The 11286-nt window shown below is 39.6% G+C and overlaps 1 protein-coding gene across 2 annotated transcripts; it reads right to left on the reverse strand.

Annotated features, from left to right (window-relative positions):
- Positions 1-1159: 1159 nt before the first annotated feature.
- On the reverse strand, positions 1160-11213 carry cyth2 (cytohesin 2). 2 transcript variants are annotated; one of them, XM_053432117.1, is made up of 12 exons: positions 11007-11213; positions 8677-8827; positions 7984-8050; positions 7786-7904; positions 7622-7702; positions 7273-7385; positions 6189-6337; positions 5958-6069; positions 5194-5270; positions 4510-4581; positions 4273-4427; positions 1160-4155 (listed from the first exon to the last, which is right to left on the reverse strand). In XM_053432117.1, the coding sequence occupies exons 1-12, from the start codon at positions 11071-11073 to the stop codon at positions 4068-4070; spliced, it is 1251 nt and encodes a 416-aa protein (XP_053288092.1). In that variant the 5' UTR covers positions 11074-11213; the 3' UTR covers positions 1160-4067. The 2 variants fall into 2 exon arrangements, with proteins under 2 accessions (XP_053288092.1, XP_053288093.1); XM_053432118.1 differs by lacking the exon at positions 11007-11213 and having other exon boundaries at positions 5194-5272; positions 5957-6069; positions 7786-7906; positions 7985-8050; positions 8677-8750.
- Between the last annotated feature and the right edge of the window lie 73 nt (positions 11214-11286).

Consider the following 11286-nt stretch of genomic DNA (forward strand, 5'->3'; position numbering starts at 1 on the left):
AATGAAACAAGTCCCATTGGACAGGATGATCCCTCAACTTCTTCAGTCTTTCAATCATTGCCTTGATTTTAACTTCATCGGTGACTGATATAAAAATAAAAAAAAGTTAAAATACAAAAAACAGACTGATCTGTGTTGACAGATGGTGTGTAGGAGCTGTGGTGCTTCTGGATCTTAGTGACTGACCATAATCGAATGTGTTCATAAACTAGGGTCGTATTTCAAACAGATAAGTGCTGTATGTGACATATTGTCATGTTGTTAATAAGAATGTGGGGTCTGTGGTCACGATCACAGACCGTGAGTTCTGTGGTGGTGAAGTGACGAACTGTTAACTTGTTAGTAGGATACTGATAGAAATCCTTCTTCTACTCTGGATTCTCTTTTTTCTAAAAAGGTTTCCACTGACGACATACAGCTAATTTACCAAAGAAACTGTAGAATTACTGTTTTCATGATCTATAGATAGACTGTTGGTTTTGACAGAAATAATGAGAAGTCAGTCACATTTTGTGTTTTACAGAATCTGCTGGTTTTCAAATTTAATACAGGGACTATATTTATATTATTAATACATGGTTTCTTGTCACAATTGTATACTGCAAAAGGGCTTCATTATACGTTTACAAGATCTTTTAAAACTTTTATACATTCTACAATGCTAAACAGAGCATTGACATTTCTCTTGATTAGATTAACATTTGATTTGAACTTGAAATCTGATTGATGTGTTTTGTGTAATAAGGTCATTGCTCTGTGGCTTTTCATAATTTCTGGAATGATTTGTTACTGTTCTGTATAAAAAACGCTTAATTCCAGCCACGTTAGAACATTGATGTTATGTTACGGTTTTGTCTTTTTTTGTAAATGTAAATAAAAATGTGAAAAATAGGTCTATGATTTTCATTCCTGGTAGAGTTCAGCTTGTGGTGACAGGTTCCCTGTTGGGCTATGTATTTATATCACAGTATTAACCTATCAGGGGGTCCTGAAGAAATTTCATGACTCGCCACAGTGAAGACAACATCCAGCAAAAAGGTTGTTACTACAACTGCAAAGGCCCAAATTATACTGAACTAATGCAACTTAATATGCAAATAAAACAAACACTTCATCACACTGATTAAATAGCGGACACAAATAAAGCCACCAGTCGTCATCTCTGTTCACCGTTTATTGTTACACAGTCGTTTTCTGGCACCAATGAATCGTGGTTTTCCTTTTGCTACATGTACAGATGATCTATCCATCTTCACCTCACAGTAAATAAAAATAAATAAATACAAAATAAAGGTGTTTTTTCGACTCTGGCGGTCAAAGGAATCAGAGACAGAGGACCAGTTTTGGTTGGATTCATTTCTGTGTTCGTTCTGTTATAAAGGAAACATTAAGTGTTTTTGGCAACTTTGCACTTCAAGAATACCCAGAAGGTGGAGACCTACAGACAGCCCATGTGCTCTGTGCACTAACATGGCTGTACAAGTAGGCCTTCAGGTCAGTTTGATGAAGTGGAAGAGTAAAAGGCAATCATTGATCTGTGCTCCAATGACCAATCACTGGCTGTGTCTTTAAAAAAAAGGTGGAAATATTTCGATCACACAGAAAAGAGCCCGTTCAGCTTAATGCGAAACAATCTCTATCAGATGAGCTAATACAGAAACTGTTCCTAGCAGATGGCGTTGTACATTTCAACACAGTTCGTGATTCATCCATCCGCATATTGCAGTGTGCATGTATTTGTGTCTCTGTTGGACCACCAGTAGAGGGCGCTACACAGTACCGGAGTTGTATTGTCAGTCAAAGTCACAGCATTTTCTTCAAAATGCTAAAATTGATAAAGTGCAGTAGATAATTGTTCCTACCATCTAAAAATGCCAACTTCAATAAACTACCAGAAATAACAGTTTATGAACTGGAAGTCAAGCAAATCTATCACTGGACACAAAGCTTAACTTGTTAGTGATTCATTACATCTGAATGACTTTACTATCACGTAATGAATCAAAGATTATTAGTGTTCCTTGTTTTTTCGTCTGTTCGTTTTTATCACTGTAATATGGTTTAAAATTGCAGGACAGCAGGCAGCCAATGGTATAAAAACATTACTTTAACAGACAGTGACAGTAATTTCTGTTTGTGCTTTACTGAGTCTGATTTACATCAAGATCTGGAATTAAATCAGACCACATCTCCCAATTATCTTTTCTAAAGAAACTAATAATAGTGACAATTTACTTTAGGCATAAATCCGCCTCCACATTAAAAGCAGTTTGTCTAAGTCAACAGGGAACACTAACACTTTTCAAATCAGTGCACTAGCATGATCATCGACGCATCGGTGACTACAACCGATGCCTCCGTTTATCAACATGCAGGTCTACAGTAGCTCGTACAAAAATCTGAATTTAACAAAAGATAAAGAATAAATTAAATCATTTCTATGTGTATCGTAAACAAATATGCTAACATCTATTTACAAAAAGTATACATTGTAATGAGCTGCCTTTGTGATTCATGAAACTCGCGAAAGCGGACAGATCTGTTTCTAAGGGATGTTATTACTAGAGGGAGAGAGAGAGAGAGTTCAGTGGTTGTCTAGTAGTGCTGAACAAGCAGGAAATGGTTTATGGCATGCTGCGAGGTTAAATATGAGAGGACATGATGATAACTGTGCACTATAGTGTTATAAAAGGAATCGATAACGAAGACCCGAACTGGGTTTCTATTTCACTGGTTTTCAGACATGCTGAAGAAAATATACAAGTTTTCTCTGTGAGCTGAAAGCAGCTGTTAGCAAGAAGACTAACTACTTGAAAGACCAGCGTGTAGGATTTACCGCTATCTAGTGGTGAGATAGAAAATTGCAACCAGAATTATACCCCACCTGTCACCCTTCCCTTTAAAAGCATGCAAGAGAATCGTAAGTGGCCCAAAACCAGAAAGGTCACATCCAAGACCGTGTCTCTGTAGCTGTGAAGGACCCACCCTATATAAATCCTAGTGTCAGGTGATCATACACAAATGAAAACATACTTGTGAATATTATCTTAATTTATACCAACATATTCCCTCTAAATCCTACACACTGGTCCTTTAATACTTTAGTGATTTTTTGTTGTCTCAAGGAGCAATCATATCTTAAGATCATCAGTAGCCTGGTGATATGAGCAGTGCCATTTCCCTCACATATTGGTTACAGTGTATAAGAGCCGATATTACGATGGACAGATGTATCGTGTATCTAAAGCCATTGAGTAATGGACACATCTCAGAAATCTAAAATCATTTGCTGCTTTTGTTTTCCTCCTTCCTGACCAAATGAAACCAGATTTAGTGTGTTGAATAGTGAATTCACATTTTGTCTGTGTCAAGCACGATCACGAAAGGCAATTTCTCATTTAGGCAGCATTCATCCACCTGAAAGAAGAATTCATGACAACTGAAGCTGCTTGCTACCCTGAATAAAACCATATTCACACTAATGGGGACTTTTGAGATTGAGAATCTTATAGATGCTGAAAAGCCAATAAAATACACAAATATAAGATGGCTTCCATTAGACATGCACCAATAACCATAAGTATTTCTGCAGAGCGAATTTGTAAATTAACTGTGTAGAGGAAATAGCACCTATACAAGATTCTTAAAATGGACCAAGACAACCAGAAATTATGGAAGTCTTAGCCTTTTTGAATCCTACTCGTGCCCAACATTTGTAAATTTATTGTGAATAAATTAAAGGCCAAAACAGGAAAGCTGTTTTTGAAATGGTCTGCACTAGTGTGAATATGGCTTATGACTTGTTTCACAGTTTAATGAAATGCTGAATGAGAGATGTGGTGAGAGGACAGGACAGGCGTGTTGTGGCTGTAGTGTGTTGAGTAGCATCAAGAACTAAGATAACAAGCAGCATTAGTGGATGAGCTCTTCACTCTGGATGCATGAGGGAAGGTGGGAAAACAAAAACCTGCAACTGCAGGTAGCAAAGAGCAGAGAAAAAAATGCGTCCCATGTTGGAAGGAGAGATGTTAAGCACAGAGGAAGACGGAGTGAAGGAAGGGCTTCATTTACGGTTGTTCCTCCTTCTTCTTCAGTGATATACGTTTCTTCCTGGCTGCGAGCATTTCATAGAAGGGATCCACACTGACGGCAGATCTAGACAGAGGACAAAGAAACACTGGTGAGGGAGGTGGGTCATTAAAATGAGCATTTAGGTGCTTGTATCATCCAGGCAGTGGATAGGAAAAAGAAATTCATTTTCTATTTACGTACTTGATGCTATGGATCCACTCATCCTTCTCCTCAGGTGTGGGGGCGGAGATGCGATAAACATTGTGGTTCCCCTCCACCACTCTCCCATCAGCCTCGGTCTTACAAGCCTTAATCAGCTGACCGCGGTTGTTGGGGATGTACAACTCAAAGCAGTTCTTTTGGGAGAAGAAGAAGGAAACTTTTAACAATTATGATACTGAGACTTTGGTATAAAGTAAAACAGGAAAGTAAACGTACTGGTTTCCTTGGATCTTCCACCTCACGGATACTTAGGTTTTCCAAAGGAATTATACCTCGTGGCTCCTTATCCTGTTAATGAAACACAAACAAAACTCTTTTTTTTAAATTCAGGCCCAAGAGGACTTTAAGCAAATTAAATACACACACTTAATTCAGAGGCATTATGACAAACCAGGTTAAATAACCAATCCACTGTCTTATTAAATTAATGTACTCTCAATACATCTGTATGTATTATTTAACATATTAACTCCTGTATCTAGGTGAGGTTCAAGCTACAATGATGTCTACGTGGAATATTTGTCTTGTGGATTGGTGCTTTCACAAGTCTGGCATGTGTCTATTCTGGTTTTACTGGGCATGAGCCACCAAACCGGTTTCCCCTGTGTAGACTTACACAGTTCCGGATCTAACCTTCATGTTCAGGGACTCAACTTCTTTGTAGACACATGGCTGCCTTTTACTTTGAACCCACCTCCTTTCCAAGAGCTTATTCTCTGTTATGGCTACATTTTCCGCTCAAGCAATCAAGCACAATTTTTAAACATAAATCGCTAAATAATCACATAACGCTCTATGATCATTTCGTAGAACTTCCAATAAAAATACACCCAATAATCATACAGAGCTTTTCAGCATCTTGTTTTCTGAACCTGATGCATCTAGATGTGTCACACTTACTGTGGTGTATTCAAAGTAATAAAGACAGTTGTCTGTGAGAATGAACCACCGCCGTTTCCAGGTTTTCACCCGTCCACCTGAAAAACAACAACATGGTCATAATGATGGGTGAGAGTGAGGGAAAATATTTTGTTAAGCGGTTAAAGTGGAAGAGATATTAGTCTACAGTTTACATTCCTACATAACTGTGTGGCTACTTTTTCTACAACTTTTTTAACTATGAAAACTCCGACCGTACATACCTCCTGAGAAAACAAGCAGCAGCAGTAGAGGGTGGAAATCGCAGGGAGGAAGCAGACACAAAAGGGACCAGAGGATTCAGAGGGAGACAGAAGACCAAAAGAGAAAGAGAGTGGGGAGAAAGGAGAGTAAGAGAAATGATATTAGTGACACACAGATCACAGGCCCCGCCATGCAAAAGAAAACAATCAGATTTTGAGCCTGCTGTGGCGCAAGAGAGTGAGTCTCTCGCTCTCCTTTGTGCTCCACTGATGTTTTTAAATCAGTGTTAGCTGACAATTCAGGTGGAGGCAAAGATCCAGCAAACCTCAGAGACAGGACGGAAGGTTCCTCATAGCATTAAGAGCTCAGAAGAGAACAGAGTACAGTGGCCCACAGATCATGTTTTCTCACTAGATTCTTTCAATATTCATCTTTAAAAATGATATACAGAGTTTTTCAGTAGAAGTACAGCTGTATTAAGGCTGGCATGTTGCAGCAGTACTCCTCAACAAGGCTGAAAGGCCTCACTGGTATCCTCTCACCGAGTTTAAGGAGCCAGCCCTCTCTGTCCGGGTTGAAGAACGTGTGAGTCAGGTCGTTGCCGTCGTCCTCTGGGATCTTGAAGGGCTCATTTTTTATGCTTTCGTAGAGATTCTACAGGGACAGACATGATAATAAACTTAACTTAAAAATGTACTTCATTTTAATTGTCATTGTAATGTTAACTGTCACTTGACCATCAGCAAAGGAAGACAACAAAGAGATCATCATACTCTGAGCAGATCCTCCGGCAGGTCTCCTCCCTCGTTGATGCCTCGGTTCATGGAGATGAAGCGGTCCAGTCCGGGCTTGTCCCTCACGTTGGGGTTATGGAGGCTCGTGTTCAGCATGATGATGGCAAATGACAGCACATAACATGTGTCTGCAAACAGGAGAGACATGCAGGAGAATGCAGCAGTTATGTGTTTTGTTCTGTGCACTGACTAAAGCAAATAATCATAAAAAAAGTTACATCGGTTAAAAAACCCGTTTTGTTTCATTATAATTTGAAATATAGCTATATAGTACTACGATAATTCTATCTGAAAGCACAGTATAGACTTCACAGGTTAAAATGTGTTTTTCATATGATAAATCTACTGTGATACTTCTGTTTCAAATGAGGGAATGCTGAGTGAAGATCATCTCCAACTATTCAAAAGATTTCCTGTGAAGTTATTGGCTTCTATCGTGTTTGTGGGCGACAGTCATCAACAGGAGAGATAACACACAGGGTAATGCTCCTAAGAGTCAGCATAGGCAGTATCTGTGTCATAGCCTCCATCTGAGATGCCATGGCCTGTAAATAATTAAGCTCTCATGGCATGCATGGTGGCTAGAAGCGAGTTGAACTGTTTAAAAGCTGTACCAATACTGAAATTCTTTTGTACGCAGAAATATATATTTGCTGGTATATTAACATTTAAAATCTCATATATATATATATAAATATAAACGTTAGGGATAAACACATTGCATTATAGTGAGTAACACTTAATAAAAACAATGGGAAAACTCCACAGGGAATCATTAAGGAAATAATGACACATAACACTTTTACTGAAAAGTGATGCTTACAGGAGTTCCATTCAGATCATTTTTGGCAAGAGGGTAAATGTCTGTGTGAAATCCCTTCCTCTCAACTCATTAAATGTTGTGTTGAAACGAATCAAAGAACTGACAATGAAATGTCAACTCAAATGTAAAAAACAAATTGATTGGCCCCTTCCTGTGATCCATCCAATACAGATAAGAAGCTTTATTTACCTTAAAGCCTACCTTACATAAAGCAGTATGATCGTGAGTGTTTGTTTTTACCTGTACTCTGGAAGACACCGGGGTTGCAGTGGCAATATCTCTGAGCAAAAGCCTCCATCATTCTGTCAATCTTTTGAGCTTCACCGGGCAAACGGAAACTCCACAGGAACTGTCTGCAGAAAACAGGTCGAGGTTTAGGTCAATTCTACAGAACAAATTCTGCTCAAGGTGGATTTCAACAGTCACAATGGCTCTGTTGTATCAATTTTCCCTTCTTTAGTTGAACTGGCAATGAGAGTGGGACTTTCCATTGTTGAGGGTTGTTTATCTGAGAATGTCAGGATACTAGCAAGGAGGTTTTGTCCTTGGCTCAAAACAAAAGAAAAATGCCAGGGTGAACAGAGTTTACCTGAGAGCCTGGACGAGGTTGAGATCAGTGAACTCATGGAGGTCCACAAAAGCCTGAAGAACTTTGAGGTTGAATTCGTCCCTGCAGTGAAGAAACAGAGAGCACAGTTACAAAGGCTGACTCAGAATGAGAAAAAGGACCAAGTGTATTAGTAGGCATAGCACCTTTCTCCCAGGTAATCTCCTATAGCCGTCTTGTTGAGTCCTTCTCCTTTGTACAAGAACTGAGAGACGTCCTCTGAAGTGTGTCTGAGCATCTCGTTCTCCACCAGAAACACAATGCCCTGCAGAGAGCAGAGACAGTCAGTCCCCACACAGGCAACACAGACAAATTCTACCTGTAATTATACTGAGGACTTTTACCTTTTTTGGGTCCATGTTGAATTTCTTCCTTCCCATTGCCACATGCCTGCTTTTCTGTAGAGTTTTACTGCAAAGCGGAGAGACGTGGTTTAGGCTTTGATCAAATCACTCAGTGGTCATTGGTCAAACACAAATTACTAAAGACCACACGAGAAGAACATTTTATGTATTAACACTAGTTTCTAATATCCTTCATTACATCACGCACATTTGCAAACACTGATGCTGTGTCTCAAATCTAATTATTTAGTACACTCATATGTAGTTAATGTGTACACAGTATATTCACTGGCGTACTGTTTGAGTAATAACAATGTTGCCCCAAATTATACTCACTCACTGGAAAGCATATTCATAACAAACAACCACGATTTCTACTCAACAAAATATCGGACTACTGCTTTGATGATGTTACTTAAAGATTAAAGTTTAGCTCTCTTGTGTCTGCCCCCTGTCATGGGACAAGGTTATTGATGCTCCTTTGACACCAACATTTTTCTTTCTCCATCCTCTCCTCTCTCTACTTTGATGGCCCCACCCTCTATGTAACAATTCAGGTGTGTAACTGAATGTTACCGTACTTATGAGTATGAATGTACTTTTGAGCCCAAAATAGCAAGTGCGGATATTGAAGTACAGCACAAAATCTTTTTTGGGGTACAGTTGCAGTATGACTATGAATGTTCGTCTTACCTGCCCTCTGTGCTTGTCTCCAGTCCCTCCACCTCCATAATGGCTTCTCTTAATTCCTCCCTGAGCCTCTGGATCTCTTGGAGGAGGACGCCTTTTCTCCTGCGGATGTCCTCGAGCTCAGAGCGCTCCTCTGGGCTCAGGTCTACTGGGACTGGAAGGGAAGAGAAGAAGAATGACTCCACTGCTGCTGCTGCTGCACATATAACAAATGGTAACTGTGCCCAAATAACCTGAGGCAGAATGTCTATATTAGAAACATAAAAGCCTTACAAATACAACTATTTTGAGAACTGCATTGTTTTTCAAATTGGCTATGACCCATTCCTTCCATCTTACAATGGAAAGGAGTTGAGGAAGTGAGATAGTTGCTGTGGTAATTGAAGTTTCTGAAGGTAAATAAAACATATGCAATGAAAAGACAATGGGTAGGGATGTTTGTGTTTAGCTCTCTTGTGTAAAGATAAATACCTACGATGTTTTAAACAAAGTTATTCAACATTTTTTTTAATTTAATTTCTCCCTTTCTCATCCCTCCCTTCTCTTCTCACCAACGTCTCCTTGTTACCCCACATTTGTGAGCAACAAACACAGAAAACAAGCGAGTTCAACATAAAGTACGAGAGGAATAGAGCTGCCTGCACACACTGAGCTGTGATGCGCTCCAGAGACTCACTCAATGGAAACAAACAGTCAGAGAACACAGTGGCTGTAAAACTGAAGAGACACTGAGATTTATAATATAGTAAAGAAACAAATGAGTTTTCAATGCGACTACTTTCCAATGTTGTCATTACAATAAGTGTTCAGAGTAAGGTACTGTGATATTTAGAATGCTTTGTAACATCTTGGCAAAAGTAATTCTATCAAAAAAAGCATTAAAGGATGTTACAATAGTCTTTTGCCATAGGCCTTGGTGATAAATCCCATTTACAAGGTATTTCCACAGCATTCCCAGCTACTGCGAGTCATGTTTGTTTTGACGTGGTTCAGAAGGAAGCCTGACAGCTGAGTTACAGTTTCCTGAACTTATTTGACCCCATGTGTTAGATCAACATTTCCAATTACTTTTCTCAAAAAAACTATTTTGGGCAAACATCTTCTAAAAAAAACGGAGTCATGTTTATTCAACCTAGTTTATCAGGTACATCTAGTTTAGATGATAATGAATTGGGTGGAGAAATTCTCAATATCATATCATAAAACTTAGCAGCAGCACTTAACCCACACACCCGTAATAACCATACAGTTAAATTAACATCTCAATCAAACAATTTAATCTAAAAGTAAACATCATGACTTTAATGAAGGCAGAATTTATTGCATCGGTTTTGCATTGGATTACCATGCATGTCGCAAACTGGCAGCGGAGTGTATCTTCTGAAAGCTCCAATAGGGATAAGCCCATAATATTGTCAGCTGTCAGTTTATTAGGTACATGAATACATGCAGTCTAATACAAAAGCCCTGCAATAACATCTACAGATTTTTAGTGTTTTTGTTATTCTTTTGGAGAGGTCTACAGTATTAAAAATGTTCAGTCATCCTGGAGGTTGTAGTTTGGGGTTCCCTTTTAACTGTATTGCATTACACATGGAGCTGATATATATAGTCTGGAGAAATAATAGAAACATTTGTCAGTGTAAAGCAGCAACATTCAACAGCATCACAGACTGCAGCCTCCAAAGTGACACCTCAAGTGCAATGTGTTGCAGCACACAGATCGTTCACTGCAGCAGCTTCACGTAGGTATCCTTCAACTGTCTGTATGTAAAGCCACGTTTTCTGTCTCGATGCATGTGGAGCAGAGATGTCGTGATGCTGTCCACAGCAGCCGGAGCGAGAGTCACAGCTTGTGATCTGGGCTCCTAAAGCCTCAAGACCTCCAGTGTGTTTACTCTGCTAAACCAACAGCTGCTCCACAACACCACCAACCACGCCCACAGTCTGGATCACCTGCACGGTTTGACTCATCCTGCAGGAGCAACGCCACCGACCACAGAACGAGCCAGTGAAATAAACACCCCACCGACTCAACAAGGTCCTGCTCATTAACCTGGGAGGCAGATCCGGGTGTTGAATGTCTACCGACGTTAGCTTCGAGCTCGTAGCCAAACAATCAATAGTTGGGTTTCTCCAGGCTGAGCTGCTACATCTTAGTGGTGCGTTTCAACACTTAAATACTTGACATACACACTCCCTCCCCTGAATCAACATATACACACACACTGTGTGCTCAGTGTCACGTTTAACTGAGCTACTAGCGAATACACGACTAGCCGCGGTTAGCTAGCGGTAACCTGTGCAAACAGCTAGTCGGTTAGCTCACTTACTGTAGTCCAGGTCATCCATTTTGGGCGCTTTACTTTTCGGCATAAATATTTCAGAGTCGACTGTCATTCAATATTGGAAAATTAGGGATATATGTGTAAATATATCCTCAAAAACTAAGTGGAAAAAAACGGCCAGAGCCTTCGTATCGAGACGCTGCACCGGAGACAAAGAAGGTGGCGACACCGGAAATTGTGTCTGTCAGTCATGTGTGATACTTCCGGTCAGTGGTTTTTCAAAATACAATCAATTCTATTAAATGATAAAATGAAGATATTAGGT

This window comes from Pleuronectes platessa, chromosome 10, assembly GCF_947347685.1.
Source record: "Pleuronectes platessa chromosome 10, fPlePla1.1, whole genome shotgun sequence".
NCBI lineage: Eukaryota > Metazoa > Chordata > Actinopteri > Pleuronectiformes > Pleuronectidae > Pleuronectes > Pleuronectes platessa.

What these genes read in the sequence shown, in the direction of transcription:
- cyth2 (XM_053432117.1), bottom strand. Translation starts at nt 11,073, where the DNA reads ATGACAGTCGACTCTGAAATATTTATGCCGAAAAGTAAAGCGCCCAAA. An exon ending in GGAGATTACCTGGGAGAAAG is followed by an intron (nt 7,703 to 7,785) that starts GTGCTATGCCTA and finishes TCTTCACTGCAG; the next exon opens with GGACGAATTCAACCTCAAAG. An exon ending in GAGTGGATCCATAGCATCAA is followed by an intron (nt 4,156 to 4,272) that starts GTACGTAAATAG and finishes TCCTCTGTCTAG; the next exon opens with ATCTGCCGTCAGTGTGGATC.